The sequence below is a fragment of the Oncorhynchus masou genome, chromosome 17, assembly GCF_036934945.1.
Source record: "Oncorhynchus masou masou isolate Uvic2021 chromosome 17, UVic_Omas_1.1, whole genome shotgun sequence".
NCBI lineage: Eukaryota > Metazoa > Chordata > Actinopteri > Salmoniformes > Salmonidae > Oncorhynchus > Oncorhynchus masou.
Window position 1 is genome coordinate 16391282 of NC_088228.1, and position 18104 is coordinate 16409385.

General features: G+C 42.1%; 1 protein-coding gene across 2 annotated transcripts in view; it reads left to right on the forward strand.

Annotated features, from left to right (window-relative positions):
• LOC135558610 (thymocyte selection-associated high mobility group box protein TOX-like) overlaps positions 1-18104 on the forward strand; it is a 93620-nt gene that overhangs the window by 30743 nt on the left and 44773 nt on the right. For both annotated transcript variants that reach the window (XM_064992540.1, XM_064992541.1), the window contains exon 2: positions 12454-12519. In XM_064992540.1, coding sequence (XP_064848612.1) covers positions 12454-12519 — 66 coding nt within the window. The remainder of the gene's footprint in view (positions 1-12453; positions 12520-18104) is intronic.

Here is an 18104-nt window from a genome sequence, read left to right on the forward strand (position 1 = left end):
CTGGTATATATGTAGTGGGATGCAGGGTGGTATGCTGCTGGTATATATGTAGTGGGATGCAGGGTGGTATGCTGCTGGTATATATGTAGTGGGATGCAGGGTGGTATGCTGCTGGTATATATGCAGTGGGATGCAGGGTGGTATGCTGCTGGTATATATGCAGTGGGATGCAGGGTGGTATGCTGCTGGTATATATGCAGTGGGATGCAGGGTGGTATGCTGCTGGTATATATGCAGTGGGATGCAGGGTGGTATGCTGCTGGTATATATGTAGTGGGATGCAGGGTGGTATGCTGCTGGTATATATGTAGTGGGATGCAGGGTGGTATGCTGCTGGTATATATGTAGTGGGATGCAGGGTGGTATGCTGCTGGTATATATGCAGTGGGATGCAGGGTGGTATGCTGCTGGTATATATGTAGTGGGATGCAGGGTGGTATGCTGCTGGTATATATGTGGTGTGATGCAGGGTGGTATGCTGCTGGTATATATGCAGTGGGATGCAGGGTGGTATGCTGCTGGTATATATGTAGTGGGATGCAGGGTGGTATGCTGCTGGTATATATGTAGTGGGATGCAGGGTGGTATGCTGATGGTATATATGTGGTGTGATGCAGGGTGGTATGCTGCTAGTATATATGTAGTGGGATGCAGGGTGGTATGCTGATGGTATATATGTGGTGTGATGCAGGGTGGTATGCTGCTGGTATATATGTAGTGGGATGCAGGGTGGTATGCTGCTGGTATATATGTAGTGGGATGCAGGGTGGTATGCTGATGGTATATATGTGGTGTGATGCAGGGTGGTATGCTGCTGGTATATATGTAGTGGGATGCAGGGTGGTATGCTGCTGGTATATATGCAGTGGGATGCAGGGTGGTATGCTGCTGGTATATATGTAGTGGGATGCAGGGTGGTATGCTGCTGGTATATATGTAGTGGGATGCAGGGTGGTATGCTGATGGTATATATGTGGTGTGATGCAGGGTGGTATGCTGCTGGTATATATGTAGTGTGATGCAGGGTGGTATGCTGCTGGTATATATGCAGTGGGATGCAGGGTGGTATGCTGCTGGTATATATGCAGTGGGATGCAGGGTGGTATGCTGCTGGTATATATGTAGTGGGATGCAGGGTGGTATGCTGCTGGTATATGCAGTGGGATGATACATTTGAGATACAGTGCCTTGCGAAAGTATTCGCCCCCCTTGAACTTTGCGACCTTTTGCCACATTTCAGGCTTCAAACATAAAGATATAAAACTGTATTTTTTGTGTGAAGAATCAACAAGTGGGACACAATCATGAAGTGGAACAACATTTATTGGATATTTCAAACTTTTTTAACAAATCAAAAACTGAAAAATTGGGCGTGCAAAATTATTCAGCCCCTTTACTTTCAGTGCAGCAAACTCTCTCCAGAAGTTCAGTGAGGATCTCTGAATGATCCAATGTTGACCCAAATGACTAATGATGATAAATACAATCCACCTGTGTGTAATCAAGTCTCCGTATAAATGCACCTGCACTGTGATAGTCTCAGAGGTCCGTTAAAAGCGCAGAGAGCATCATGAAGAACAAGGAACACACCAGGCAGGTCCGAGATACTGTTGTGAAGAAGTTTAAAGTCGGATTTGGATACAAAAAGATTTCCCAAGCTTTAAACATCCCAAGGAGCACTGTGCAAGCGATAATATTGAAATGGAAGGAGTATCAGACCACTGCAAATCTACCAAGACCTGGCCGTCCCTCTAAACTTTCAGCTCATACAAGGAGAAGACTGATCAGAGATGCAGCCAAGAGGCCCATGATCACTCTGGATGAACTGCAGAGATCTACAGCTGAGGTGGGAGTCTCTGTCCATAGGACAACAATCAGTCGTATATTGCACAAGTCTTGCCTTTATGGAAGAGTGGCAAGAAGAAAGCCATTTCTTAAAGATATCCATAAAAAGTGTCGTTTAAAGTTTGCCACAAGCCACCTGGGAGGCACACCAAACATGTGGAAGAAGGTGCTCTGGTCAGATGAAACCAAAATTGAACTTTTTGGCAACAATGCAAAACGTTATGTTTGGCGTAAAAGCAACACAGCTCATCACCCTGAACACACCATACCCACTGTCAAACATGGTGGTGGCAGCATCATGGTTTGGGCCTGCTTTTCTTCAGCAGGGACAGGGAAGATGGTTAAAATTGATGGGAAGATGGATGGAGCCAAATACAGGACCATTCTGGAAGAAAACCTGATGGAGTCTGCAAAAGACCTGAGACTGGGACGGAGATTTGTCTTCCAACAAGACAATGATCCAAAACATAAAGCAAAATCTACAATGGAATGGTTCAAAAATAAACATATCCAGGTGTTAGAATGGCCAAGTCAAAGTCCAGACCGGAATCCAATCGAGAATCTGTGGAAAGAACTGAAAACTGCTGTTCACAAATGCTCTCCATCCAACCTCACTGAGCGCGAGCTGTTTTGCAAGGAGGAATGGGAAAAAATTTCAGTCTCTCAATGTGCAAAACTGATAGAGACATACCCCAAGCGACTTACAGCTGTAATCGCAGCAAAAGGTGGCGCTACAAAGAGCGATGAGGGGCTGAATAACTTAAGGGGGCTGAATAATTTTGCATGTCCAATTTTTCAGTTTTTGATTTGTTAAAAAAGTTTGAAATATCCAATAAATGCCGTTCCACTTCATGATTGTGTCCCACTTGTTGTTGATTCATCACAAAAAAATACAGTTTTATATCTTTATGTTTGAAGCCTGAAATGTGGCAAAAGGTCGCAAAGTTCAAGGGGGCCGAATACTTTCGCAAGGCACTGTATGTTCCTAGGCCGTTATTGAAAATAAGAATTTGTTCTTAAGTTACTTGCCTAGTTAAATAAAGGTTAAATATTTTTTTTTTACAAATATGTGCATACAGCAAAATAAAGTGTCATCAAGCAATGTATTAGTGTTTTCGATGTATTAGTGTTTTAGATGTAGTGGTGTTTTAGATGTAGTCGTGTTTTAGATGTAGTAGTTTTTTCGATGTAGTAGTGTTTTAGATGTAGTCGTGTTTTAGATGTAGTCGTGTTTTAGATGTAGTCGTGTTTTAGATGTAGTAGTGTTTTAGATGTAGTCGTGTTTTAGATGTAGTCGTGTTTTAGATGTAGTCGTGTTTTAGATGTAGTAGTGTTTTAGATGTAGTAGTGTTTTAGATGTAGTAGTGTTTTAGATGTAGTCGTGTTTTAGATGTAGTCGTGTTTTAGATGTAGTCGTGTTTTAGATGTAGTCGTGTTTTAGATGTAGTAGTGTTTTAGATGTAGTCGTGTTTTAGATGTAGTAGTGTTTTAGATGTAGTAGTGTTTTAGATCTTAAAGCCAACCAACAGGCTAGTAAGGACACACTATCTGACCAGTCCACACAAAGTAACCTGTAGTATTATTTGGGCCTCATTTTTATTTTGGGTTTGTCGGTAGTGAAACTGCAATGTTACCCACTGCATATAGAGACATACTTTATTAAGATAAGCTTTTGGTTGCAACATAAAAAGCTCCCAGGATATAGGAGCCTCTTATGTTCCTCTTCTCCGGCCTCTCAGAGAAAAACCGATGAAGAGTGAAATAGGTTCCGCCGTCTGATTCACATCAGAACGCGTAAGATGGAAAGAAAATGACAAAAATCATCACAATTTCCACTTCTTTTTTTGGACTCTGTCAGACTGATATTCTAGACAGGTATGCCCTCTGCGTCGGTCTGTTTGCAGACACTGAAGAGATTGCACTGAAAACTAGCGTTAGCAAGCTAGCAAGTTAGCATAGCTTCCATGGTACAACACTGTGTGTATGTCACAACATTTAATCATCCTCTACACCTCTATGACCAAAAAGACTATAACAATGAAGGAGATTACGGCGTGCCCATCTGCGTCACAGGAGCCTATCGAGTACAACCAGGCAATAAAGGAAAGAGCACAGGTGCAGAGGCAGAAAATAGAACTCACTCTATTTCATTACAGTGTGTATCAGCGAGCAGGAGATCTGTCAGTTTGGCACATATCATCCCACGCCAGGAAAAGCAAATGGATAAAGCCAATTTGACAAAGGGGTCAATATACACCATCCAATAAAAAATGGAATCTACAAGACCTGTCAGGGGCTATAAACATCACGGTAATGACCCAACTGTTCAACAGAAATACATTCAGATCAAATGGGTTCTCTCTCATTGGTCTAGTCTACACTGCTTGGGTTATTCTCTAGTTTTGCCTTTTACAATGTTTACTGTATATTTGATGAGGAAGATGCCACACCCACAGCGCAACAGTGTTTAGTATATTGAAAAAAGGCAGCGGGAGAAACTGTTGTCACAACGACCACTTTGACTGACTGACTATTACTGTTGGGAGGAAGTCCTGAACCAATCAATGGGATGCTGTCTCGTGCACTGACACTCTTTATAGTTGACAGCAAAGAGCATCTATTGGTTAATTTGAGTGAATGGGCGGGGTCAGATGACTCCAATCAGTATAGGGGTCAGAGTTTCTATATGCCCTACTTATTACATGAAATAGCTGTTAGCCTTTCTTAATCAAAAGCAGAACACATTTGGGGTTTATCTAACAGTAGCATAAGTCACTGAGGCTAACAAAAGCAGAACACATTTGGGGTTTATCTAACAGTAGCATAAGTCACTGAGGCTAACAAAAGCAGAACACATTTGGGGTTTATCTAACAGTAGCATAAGTCACTGAGGCTAACAAAAGCAGAACACATTTGGGGTTTATCTAACAGTAGCATAAGTCACTGAGGCTAACAAAAGTAGCACTCCCCCATGTGTTTTTTTTTCTCACAGCATGTCAATGTATTGGTTTATTAGCTTGGGTGTTTATGTTGGCTTTGCTCTACAGTTTACAGTTTACTCCCATCCTTATGTAACTTTAAGGAAGATGAGGGGGGATTGAGTGAGAGAGAGAGAGAGAGAGAGAGAGAAATGGTTTGATGAAGAATGATCAAATACAAATCTTTGAATCAACTATTAAAGACTACCAGAACCCACTGGATTCTCCAATTACATTGAATGAACTAGAGGACAACATAAAAAACCTCCAAACCAAAAAGGCCTGTGGTTTCATAGTATCCTAAGTGAAATGATAAAATATACCGGCCACAAATTACAATTGTCTATACTTCAACTCTTTAACATCATCCACAGCTCTGGCATCTTCCCCAATATTTGGAACTAAGGACTGATCACCCCAATCCACAAAAGTAGAGACAAATTTGACCCCAATAACTACCGTGGGATGTGTCAACAGCAACCTCTCGAAAATACTCTGCATTATCTTTAACAGCAGACTCGTACATTTCCTCTGTGTAAACAATATACTTAGCAAATGTCAAGTTGTCTTTTTACCAAACTATCGTATGACAGGTGTTGGGGGAAAAACATTATAAAATCCATGTACACAAATAACAAGTGTGCTGTTCCAATTGGCAAACAACACACACATTTCTTTCCACAGGGCCGTGGGGAGACAGGGATGCAGTTTGAGCCCCACCCTCTTCAACATATAAACAAATTTGTAAGGGCAGTAGAACAGTCCGCAGGACCCGGTCTCACCCTACTAGAATCTGAAGTCAAATGTCCTACTGTTTGCTGATGATCTGGTGCTTCTATCCCCAGCCAAGGAGGTCCTACAGCAGCACCTAGATCTTCTGCACAGATTCTGTCAGACCTGGGCCTTGACAGTAAATCTCAGTAAGACAAAATGAATGGTGTTCCAAAACAGGTCCAGTTGCCAGGACCACATACAGTGCCTTGCGAAAGTATTCGGCCCCCTTGAACTTTGCGACCTTTTGCCACATTTCAGGCTTCAAACATAAAGATATAAAACTGTATTTTTTTGTGAAGAATCAACAACAAGTGGGACACAATCATGAAGTGGAACGACATTTATTGGATATTTCAAACTTTTTTAACAAATCAAAAACTGAAAAATTGGGCGTGCAAAATTATTCAGCCCCTTTACTTTCAGTGCAGCAAACTCTCTCCAGAAGTTCAGTGAGGATCTCTGAATGATCCAATGTTGACCTAAATGACTAATGATGATAAATACAATCCACCTGTGTGTAATCAAGTCTCCGTATAAATGCACCTGCACTGTGATAGTCTCAGAGGTCCGTTAAAAGCGCAGAGAGCATCATGAAGAACAAGGAACACACCAGGCAGGTCCGAGATACTGTTGTGAAGAAGTTTCAAGCCGAATTTGGATACAAAAAGATTTCCCAAGCTTTAAACATCCCAAGGAGCACTGTGCAAGCGATAATATTGAAATGGAAGGAGTATCAGACCACTGCAAATCTACCAAGACCTGGCCGTCCCTCTAAACGTTCAGCTCATACAAGGAGATGACTGATCAGAGATGCAGCCAAGAGGCCCATGATCACTCTGGATGAACTGCAGAGATATACAGCTGAGGTGGGAGACTCTGTCCATAGGACAACAATCAGTCGTATATTGTACAAATCTGGCCTTTATGGAAGAGTGGCAAGAAGAAAGCCATTTCTTAAAGATATCCATAAAAAGTGTCATTTAAAGTTTGCCACAAGCCACCTGGGAGACACACCAAAGATGTGGAAGAAGGTGCACTGGTCAGATGAAACCAAAATTGAACTTTTTGGCAACAATGCAAAACGTTATGTTTGGCGTAAAAGCAACACAACGCATCACCCTGACCACACCATCCCCACTGTCAAACATGGTGGTGGCAGCATCATGGTTTGGGCCTGCTTTTCTTCAGCAGGGACAGGGAAGATGGTTAAAATTGATGGGAAGATGGATGGAGCCAAATACAGGACCATTCTGGAAGAAAACCTGATGGAGTCTGCAAAAGACCTGAGACTGGGACGGAGATTTGTCTTCCAACAAGACAATGATCCAAAACATAAAGCAAAATCTACAATGGAATGGTTCAAAAATAAACATATCCAGATGGCCAAGTCAAAGTCCAGACCTGAATCCAATCGAGAATCTGTGGAAAGAACTGAAAACTGCTGTTCACAAATGCTCTCCATCCAACCTCACTGAGCTCGAGCTGTTTTGCAAGGAGGAATGGGAAAAAATTTCAGTCTCTCGATGTGCAAAACTGATAGAGACATACCCCAAGCGAATTACAGCTGTAATCGCAGCAAAAGGTGGCGCTACAAAGTATTAACTTAAGGGGGCTGAATAATTTTGCACGCCCAATATTTCAGTTTTTGATTTGTTAAAAAAGTTTGAAATATCCAATAAATGTCGTTCCACTTCATGATTGTGTCCCACTTGTTGTTGATTCTTCACAAAAAAATACAGTTTTATATCTTTATGTTTGAAGCCTGAAATGTGGCAAAAGGTCGCAAAGTTCAAGGGGGCCGAATACTTTCGCAAGGCACTTTACATATTCCATCTAGACACCGTCGCCCTAGAGCACACAAATAACTATACATACCTCGGCCTAAACATCAGTGTCACAGGTAACTTCCCCAAAGCTGTGAACAATCTGAGAGACAAGCCAAGAAGGGCTTTTTGCCCCATCAAAGGGAACATACAATTTGGCATACCAATTAGGATCTGGCTAAAATACTTGAATCAGTTATAGAACCCATTGTCCTTTATGTTTGTGAGGGCTGGGGTCTGCTCACCAACCCAAAAATTACAAAATGGGACAAACACCAAATTGAGACTCTGCATGCAGAATTCTGCAAAAATATCCTATGTGTACAACGTAAAACACCAAATAATGCATGCAGAGCAGAATTAGGCCGATACCCGCTAATTATCAAAATCCAAAAAGAGCTGTTAAATTCTACAACCACCTAAAAAGAAGAGATTCCCAAACTTTCCATATCAATGCCATCACCAACAGAGAGATGAACCTGGAGAAGAATCCCCTAAGCAAGCTGGTCCTGGGGCTCTGCTCACAAAAACAAACACACCCCATAGAGGCCCAGAACAGCAACACAATTAAACCAACCAATTCATGAGAAAACAAAAAAATAATTACTTGCCACATTGGAAAGAATTAACACAAAAACAGAGAGTACTTCTGCCACTGTGACTGACCCAATATTAAGCTTTGACTATGTACAGACCTGGCTCTCAAGAGAAGACAGGCTATGTGCACACTGCCCACAAAATGAGGTGGAAGCTGAGATGCACTTCCTAACCTCCCGCCAAATGTATGACCATATTAGAGACACATATTACCCTCAGATTACACAGACCCACAAAGAATTTGAAAACAAATCAACAAACAATTTTTATAAACTCCCATATCTATTGAGTGAAATACCACAGTGTGTCATTCACAGCAGCAAGATTTGTGACCTGTTGCCACAAGAAAAGGTCAACCAGTGAAGAACAAACACCATTGTAAATTAAACCCATATTTATGTTTATTTATTTTCACTTTCGTACTTTAACTATTTGCACATTGTTATAACACTGTATATATACATATGACATTTGAAATGTCTCTATTTCTTTGGAACTTTTATGAGTGTAATGTTTACAGTTAATTTTTTATTGTTTATTTAACTTTTGTCTATTATTTATTTCACTTACTTTGGCAATGCAAACATATGTTTCCCATGCCAATAAAGCCCTTTGAATTGAGAGAGAGAGAGAGAGAGAGAGAGAGAGAGAGAGAGAGAGAGAGAAACACTGTTGAGACCACATGTTATACTGTACAAGAGAGTCAGGTCTCATACAACTTGTATAGATTGTTTGTCCAGTGCTGCTGTTGCGAGTCTGTTCCATGTTCCACGGACACATGCAGCTGTTCCATGTTCCACGGACACAATCAGCTGTTCCATGTAATCATTAATAATGCAGAGGTGTCGGTTCATTTGGAGGAATGGGTGTCTGTGTTACAACCCTACAGCCTCCTCTTTCCTCGGACTGCCAGGCAGATGCTCCATTCCAAACTCTGTGTAGAGAGAGAGAGGGGGGGGGGGGGGTTGTCTTACAAGGTCAGCCATGACACCCTGTTTTGGCTTTTTGTTGATTTAGTCATCCGATCGCTCATTTGCATTGGTGTGACAGCTGGCGAATTGTGAGCAGTCGTTTGTCCAGTGTCTACCTGTGTGGATGGGCTTAGCTTTTTCACCTGTCATGTCCCTTGTAGGACAGGACAGGTGCATCGGGTGGTTAGAACAGGATGCTACTGCTGAGGTTGAGACAGAGCTCTTTGTCCAATCAGCTCATACTAAAACTGTCCTAGCACCAATCACAACTCTGTATCTTGTATCCAATGCAGATATGAACAAATCCCTTATGATATTTGTTACATTAGCCTGTGGAAATGTCAGTCTGTTGGAAGCCATTTGTGGTCATGCTCAGTTTAGTTCTACTCTCACCCTGAGTGAGTGAGGTTATAGCAAGACTGGTGCCATACAGCTGCTTTTGGACAACTCCTTTACCATTGACTCATCTAAAACACACTTTAAAGTAAGGGAGAGAATTCTTTGAACACTCCACAAGTTGGGCTGGGGATTCAAAACAGTTCCCTACTACAGACCCATTTCACTAATACATACTGGCATCAAAAGAAAAGTAGCTTATTTGTTTTGAGACTTATAATGTGTTAGAAGTGGAGCAAGCCACCCTGAACTAAGAGATCACAGATGTTAAGAGGGTAGAGGGGGAAATGGCAATGCATTACGTACATTTAAACTGGAACACTGCCAAAACCATGGGGCTCAGTGTTTATTCAAGAACAGTTGGCTGAAGGAAATCATATGGGACATATGCACTGAATCACAAGAAATGTTGACTTTGAATGTATTCTACTTTGAATCAATTGCACTCAAGTATTTTATCACAGATCACTTGGTCTTATTCTAATGTCCCCTTACAACCTGATATAAGGGCTAAGTGTAGTCTGTGTGTAGTCTGTGTAGTGTTTGTGTAGTGTCTGTGTATGTGTAGTGTCTGTGTAGTGTATGTGTAGTGTCTGTGTAGTGTATGTGTAGTGTCTGTGTAGTGCCTGTGTAGTGCCTGTGTAGTGCATGTGTAGTGTATGTGTAGTGTCTGTGTAGTGTATGTGTAGTGTATGTGTAGTGTCTGTGTAGTGTCTGTGTAGTGTATGTGTAGTGTCTGTGTAGTGTATGTGTAGTGTCTGTGTAGTGTATGAGTAGTGTCTGTGTAGTGTCTGTGTAGTGTATGTGTAGTGTCTGTGTAGTGTATGTGTAGTGTCTGTGTAGTGTATGTGTAGTTTCGGTGTAGTGTCTGTGTAGTGTATGTGTAGTGTCTGTGTAGTGTATGTGTAGTGTCTGTGTAGTGTATGTGTAGTTTCGGTGTAGTGTCGGTGTAGTGTCTGTGTAGTGTCTGTGTAGTGTCTGTGTAGTGTCGGTGTAGTGTCGGTGTAGTGTCTGTAGTGTCTGTGTAGTGTCGGTGTAGTGTCTGTGTAGTGTCTGTGTAGTGTCTGTAGTGTATGTGTAGTGTCGGTGTAGTGTCTGTGTAGTGTCTGTAGTGTCTGTGTTGTGTCTGTGTAGTGTCTGTAGTGTATGTGTAGTGTCGGTGTAGTGTCTGTGTAGTGTCTGTAGTATCTGTGTAGTGTCTGTGTAGTGTCGGTGTAGTGTCTGTGTAGTGTCTGTGTAGTGTCTGTGTAGTGTCGGTGTAGTGTCTGTGTAGTGTCGGTGTAGTGTCTGTGTAGTGTCTGTAGTGTATGTGTAGTGTCGGTGTAGTGTCTGTGTAGTGTCTGTAGTGTCTGTGTAGTGTCGGTGTAGTGTCTGTGTAGTGTCTGTGTAGTGTATGTGTAGTCTCTGTGTAGTGTCTGTGTAGTGTCTGTAGTGTCTGTGTAGTGTCTGTGTAGTGTCGGTGTAGTGTCTGTGTAGTGTCTGTAGTGTATGTGTAGTGTCGGTGTAGTGTCTGTAGTGTCTGTGTAGTGTCTGTGTAGTGTCGGTGTAGTGTCTGTGTAGTGTCTGTGTAGTGTATGTGTAGTGTCTGTGTAGTGTCTGTGTAGTGTCTGTGTAGTGTCTGTAGTGTCTGTGTAGTGTCTGTGTAGTGTCTGTGTAGTGTCGGTGTATCCACGAATGTCAGATGCCTCACTGTATGGAATGTATATTGACCGGTTATATAGCATCCTTCACATACAGTCCATTTTCATGTTAAGACTTGAATGTGCATTTTAGCTATACTAGTAAATCTCCATTCCCGTTGCTTCCAAAGTGTGTGTGTGCATGTGTGTGTGAGGTGAATCACTATAGGCCTAACTCAAAGCAGTAAAGTGTAAGTGGGGATGCAGAATGGACAGACAGACAGACAGACAGACAGACAGACAGACAGACAGACAGACAGACAGACAGACAGACAGACAGACAGACAGACAGACAGACAGACAGACAGACAGAGGGGCTTTTCTGTTTTATAACAGATTGCACATGAAAGGATTGCGTTCAAGCCTTTCCTTTGTGGCTTGTAATTACTAGTGTGCTAATTGCTTTAAATTGCTGACATCTCAGTCGATAAGGATGAGAACAAGGCCTTCAAAGGGAAGTTGTCCGAAAAGGGAAAGACAAGAACCCTGAACAAAGACACCAACAAAAGGAAAACATCAGTTGACTAATATAATACTCTCTCTCTTCCTCTACTTCTCTCTTTTCTAATGTTCTTCTTTATTTTCTCTCAATTCAATTCAAAGGAGCTTTATTGGCATGGGAAATGTATGTTTACATCGCCTAAATAAGTGAAATAAACAAAACTGAGAAGAAACTAATTTAACAACATAAACAAAAACATTAACAGTAAACATTGCACTCACCTCTATATATCTCTATCTCTGTCTCCCCTCTCTGTCTTCCCCCTCTATCTCTGTCTCCCTCTCTCTCCCCTCTCTCCCTTCCCCCTCTATCTCTGAATCCATCTCTCATCTCCTCTCTGTCTTCCCCCTCTATCTCTGTCTCCCTCTCTCTCTCCTCTCTCCCTTCCCCCTCTATCTCTGAATCCCTCTCTCATCCCCTCTCTGTCTTCCCCCTCTATCTCTGTCTCCCTCTCTCTCTCTCCCCTCTCTGTCTTCCCCCTCTATTTGTCTCCCTCTCTCTCTCCTCTCTGTCTTCCCCCTCTATCTCTGTCTCCCTCTCTCTCTCTCCCCTCTCTATCTCGGTCTCCCTCTCTCTCTCTCCCCTCTGTCTTCCCCATCTGTCTCCCTCTCTCTCTCCTCTCTGTTTTCCCCCTCTATCTGTCTCCCTCTCTCTCTCCTCTCTGTCTTCCCCCTCTATCTCTGTCTCCCTCTCTCTCTCTCCCCTCTCTGTCTTCCCCCTCTATTTGTCCCTCTCTCTCTCCTCTCTGTCTTCCCCCTCTATCTCTGTCTCCCTCTCTCTCTCTCCCCTCTCTGTCTTCCCCCTCTATCTCTGTCTCCGTATCATTTTCTTAAGTAAAGTGAACACCATTCTAACTGTGCTCCTGTTGTGTTCTTGTTGTGTTTGCAGTACGACAGTGAGGCCATGTTCCTGGGCATGCCAGAGGCTGGACTGGACTTTGTGCCAACCAACCAGGTGGGTTAATTTCTCTTCCCTGTGCTTTTAGTTTGAAATCCTAATTAGACACATTTAAGATGACACCGCTAAATTAGCGCCCACTATCAATCGCCACCATAATCAGGGACTATTATGACATGTAAACAGTGCATTTAAACCTCGTTGCAGCCTAATCAAATAAAGCCACTAACTGCACAGTTGTTTTGTTGTTAGAGAGATTTTATTTTATTTCCAGTTCAACTTCCAGTTCTACCTAGCTACAGCAAAGCTGTGCCTGTTTGAGAGCTTGCCTGGCTTAATGAGCCAATAGAATAGTCCCAAAACTGTAAACGATCAAATAGTACCTGAACCCAGGTCTGGTAGAGTACACAGCTGCTTAAAGATGGAATCCACATTAGGGGAACCAGCGCCGCTGTTCTCCCCAGTCCCTTTGTTATTGTTATACGAACCAGTTGAGGAGCGTCCAAACGGAGGTGAGCAGGGGGGTAAAAACATTTTGCGGAACATATTCTGCTGTTTTATCGCGTGTGCAATGATGTCCGAAGGGGAAAAAAAACAGTGTTCATTATTTCCGGTTTCTTGAGATTGTTTTCATATCCCAAACGGACATGGCAGATTCACCATTAGGGATTCCAGCTTCAAAAAGCCTATAAATGAACATGTATCACTAAAAAGAGGTGCATTTAGCTCTCATGTGTACATGTGTTGCAGGGCTGTTTCTCCATGTATTCTAGTGGGAGTGTTAACTATCATACATCTCCAGAAGTATTTGGACACCCCTTCAGATTAGTGGATTCGGCTGTTTCAGTCATACTTGTTGCTGACAGGTGTATAAAATTGAGCACACAGCCATGCAATCTCCATAGACAAATATTGGCAGTAGAATGGCCTTACTGAAGAGCTCAGTGACTTTCAACGTGGCACCGTCATACAACGCCACCTTTCCAACAAGTCAGTTTCTCAAATGTCTGGACTGCTAGAGCTGTCCCGGTCAACTGTAAGTGCTGTTATTGTGAAGTGGAAATGTCTAGCAGCAACATCGGCTCAGCCGCGAAGTGGTAGGCAGTGGTGTAAAGTACTTAAGTACAAATACTTTAAATGACTACTTAAGGAGTTTTTTAGGGTATCTGTACTTTACTAATTATATTTTTGACTACTTTTACTTTTTACTTTTATTCCTTGAGAAAATATTTGACATATTACTCTGTACATTTTCCTTGACACCCAAAAGTACTTGTTACATTTTGAATGCTTAGCAGGACAGGAAAATAGTAAAATTCACGCACTTATCAACCGAAAGTCCCTGGTCATCCCTACTGCCTCTGATCTGGCGAACTCACTAAACACACGTTTGTTTGTAAATGATCTCATCCAGTTTGCTTAATATAAGGAATTTGAAATTATTTATACTTTTACGTTTGATACTTAAGTATATTTGAAACAAAATACTTTTTAGAATTTTACTCAAGTAGAATTTTACTGGGTGACTTTTACTTTTACTTGAGTCATTTTCTATTAAGTTATCTTTACTTTTACTCAATGATGACAGTTGGGTACTTTTTCCACCACTGGTGGTGGGCCACACAAGCTCACAGAACGGGACCGTCAAGTACTGAAGCGTGTAGTGCTTAAAACTCGCCTCTCCTCGGTTGCAACACTCGCTACTGAGTTCCAAACTGCCTCTGGAAGCAACGTCAGCACAAGAACTGTTCTTCGGGAGCTTCATGAAATGGGTTTCCATGGGCGAGCACCCGCACACAAGCCTAAGATCACCATGCGCAATTCCAAGCGGCTGGAGTGGTGTAAAGCTCGCCGCCATTGGACTCTGGAGGAGTGGAAATGCGTTCTCTGGAGTGATGAATCACGCTTCACCATCTGGCATTCCGATGGACGAATCTGGGTTTTGTTGATGCCAGGTGAAAGCTTCCTGCCCCAATGCATAGTGCCTACTGTATAGTTTGGAGGAGGAGGTATAATGGTCTGGAGCTGTTTCTCATGGTTCGGGCCCCTTAGTTGTAGTGAAGGGTAAACTTTGCTCTACAGCATACAATGGCATTCTAGACAAACTTTGTGGCAACAGTTTGGGGAAGGCCCTTTCTTGTTTCAGAATGACAATGCCCTCGTGCACAAAGCGAGGTCCATACAGAAATGGTTTATCGAGATCGGTGTGGAAGAACTTGACTGGCCTGCACAGAGCCCTGACCACAACCCCATCTAACATATTTGGGATGAATTGGAATGCCAACGGCGAGCCAGGCCTAATCGTCCCACATCAGTGCCCAACCTCACTAATGCTCTTGTGGCTGAGCAAGAATGTTTCAACATCTAGTGGAAAGTCTTCCCAGAAGAGTGAAGGCTGTTATAGCAGCAAAGGGGGATCAACTCCATATTAATGCCCATGATTTTGGAATGAGATGTTTGACGAGCAGGTGTCCACATACTTTTGGTCATGTAGTGTGTCTGCCCTAGGATGATGGTAGATTATTTCAGGATGCTGGTGCTGTGTCTCTGTTATTGTTGGGGTTGGCCTCAGGTGAATCACATTTTTAGCAGTGAGCGTGTAACAGTGGGCCGTGTGATAACTGTAAATACCACTTAGATATGGCCCAGTGCACAAGTTAATGGTTAGCAAAGGGATTGGAAGTGTGTGTGTGTGTGTGTCAAATAAAATAAAATGTTATTTGTCACATGCTTTGTAGACAACAGGTGTAGACTAACTGTGTTTGTGTGTGCGTGTGTTTGTGCATTTGTGCATGAGCATGCGTGTGCACGTGTGTGTGTGTGAGGGGGGTTAGTGCTAAGCCCTTAAAGCTAGAATCCTTAGTTGCTACATCAATTTTTGGACTTATAAATTAGTTATATAAGATAGTATATCCACAGATTCTTGAAGAATATAACTTAAAAGGGGCAATCAGCAGTTGCTACATTCATTTTTGGACTTCTAAATTAATGTTATGTACCCATTGATTCTTGAAGAATATAACTTATAAATGCCTCTTGAGATTAGTTCAACTGTCGTACTCCATCAGAACCCAAAATATAAGCTTCTTTACTCCAATGTTTGTAAATGATGTAAATGTAAACAAACACTGTATTGCCTCATAATATGGTTAAAGCTATCATGTTGATATCATGGATGGCCAGTCCTTACATCCATTGCTCTGTATATTAATCTGAGCTGGTGACATTTCTCCAGGTCCATCCATCAGCTTTTTATTTTATTACATTTTTTGTAATTTTGAATGAAAACATTTTTTAGCGGGTTAATTAGCTTTACTATTGCAGATAGATTGTGGCTTCCATCAATGTCATTGTCTGCATCATTTCCAATCACCTATATATTTTTTTAAACTATTTTCTACATTGTAGAATAATAGTGAAGATATCAATACTATGAAATAAAGCATTTGTAATCATGTAATAACCAAAAAAGTGTTAAAACAAATCAAAATATATTTAACATTTGAGGTTCTTCAAAGTAGCCACCCTTTGCCTTGATGACAGCTTTGCACACTCTTGGTATTCTCTCAACCAGCTTCATGCAGTAGTCACCTGGAATGCATTTCAAATAACAGGTGTACCTTGTTAAAAGTTGTGACAAGGTAGGATTGGTATACAAAAGATAGTCCTATTTGGTAAAAGACCAAGTCCATATCTTGGCAAGAACGACTCAAATGAACAAAAATAAATGACAGTCCATCATTACTTTAAGGCATGAAGGAAAATTTCAAGAAATTTGAAACGTTTTGTCATAACTCTCCTGTGAAGATCTGAAGGATCAGGATACAGTGGTTCCGCTCGACAGCGCCCTCTCTCTCCCGCAGAGGTGGATGGGGCCGCTTTATGGCGTGAAAGATTCTGCTTCTGGGCTCTGTAGTATCGAGATTAGAAGGTGACTGTGGAACACAGAGAGACACTTCACATCAAAAGGTTGAATAATTGAACAGTATTTCTGTATTACAAGCAGTTGGAGTGGTCCGTGGACACTTAAGGAACAGTCATGTCGAGTTTGTTTCATTTGGTGACCTCATGAAGGACAGGAGACACACATTACTGTTTCGTTGTTTGTATACAATTCTCAATAATGGGGTTTGCATCTGAATGTTGTATAAAATAAATGATTAAGCATAAGAATACTTTTGGAAAGATAACAATGTGATCTTAGTCTTCTAAATGAGAGTTGTTTTTCATAGTAACTTATGATCGGTCAGTGGCCACGCCCCTGTGAGCACAAACACTATACCCAAAGGTCATAGAACGCCCCTTTCCACAGAGTTAATAAAACTCTGTGGAAAGAGTAAAGAGTAAAAAACGCAGGGACGGGAGTTCCCACGTCGAAATGGCTAAGAAATCTACAAACTAAAGACCAATTATTCAGGCTGCAGCTGTTTAAGTGCTTTACTCAAGGCAAAGAGTAGCTACTTTGAAGAATCTCAACTCTAAAATATATTTGGATTTGTTTAACACTTTTTTGGGTACTACATGATTCCATATGTGTTATTTCATAGTTTTGATATCTTCACTATTATTCTACAATGTAGAAAATAGTTTCGATATCTTCACTATTATTCTACAATGTAGAAAATAGTACAAATAAAGAAAATAAAGAAAAACTCTTGAATGAGTAGGTGTGTCCAAACGTTTGACTGATACTGTATATAAAATCTATTTTCCTTTATTATTTTCCCGTAATCATACCATCCCTCCCCTAATTGGAGTAAACTAATGGACAACAACACTTAGGTTTCTACATCCCGCTTATGCATACTATATACATTTTATGTACACAGTACATTTTACAATAGTTGTCTTTTGTTTGTTTTTAGTCCCATCCTTCAGCTCCACTCAACCCCTCCCATCTATGTCTGAACACCATCCAGTCCCATCCTTCAGCTCCACTCAACCCCTCCCATCTATCTCTGAACACCATCCAGTCCCATACCTCAGCTCCACTCAACCCCTCCCATCTATCTCTGAACACCATCCAGTCCCATCCTTCAGCTCCACTCAACCCCTCCCATCTATCTCTGAACACCATCCAGTCCCATCCTTCAGCTCCACTCAACCCCTCCCATTTATCTCTGAACACCATCCAGTCCCATCATTCAACTCCACTCAACCCCTCCCATCTATCTCTGAACACCATCCAGTCCCATATTTCAGCTCCACTCAACCCCTCCCATCTATCTCTGAACACCATCCAGTCCCATCCTTCAACTCCAACCCTCCCATCTATCTCTGAACACCATCCAGTCCCATATTTCAGCTCCACTCAACCCCTCCCATCCATCTCTGAACACCATCCAGTCCCATCCTTCAACTCCACTCAACCCCTCCCATCTATCTCTGAACACCATCCAGTCCCATCCTTCAACTCCACTCAACCCCTCCCATCTATCTCTGAACACCATCCAGTCCCATACTTCAGCTCCACTCAACCCCTCCCATCTATCTCTGAACAACATCCTGTCCCATTCTTCAGCTCCACTCAACCCCTGCCATCTACCTCTGAACACCATCCAGTCCCATCCTTCAGCTCCATTCCACCCCTCCCATCTATCTCTGAACACCATCCAGTCCCATCCTTCAGCTCCACTCAACCC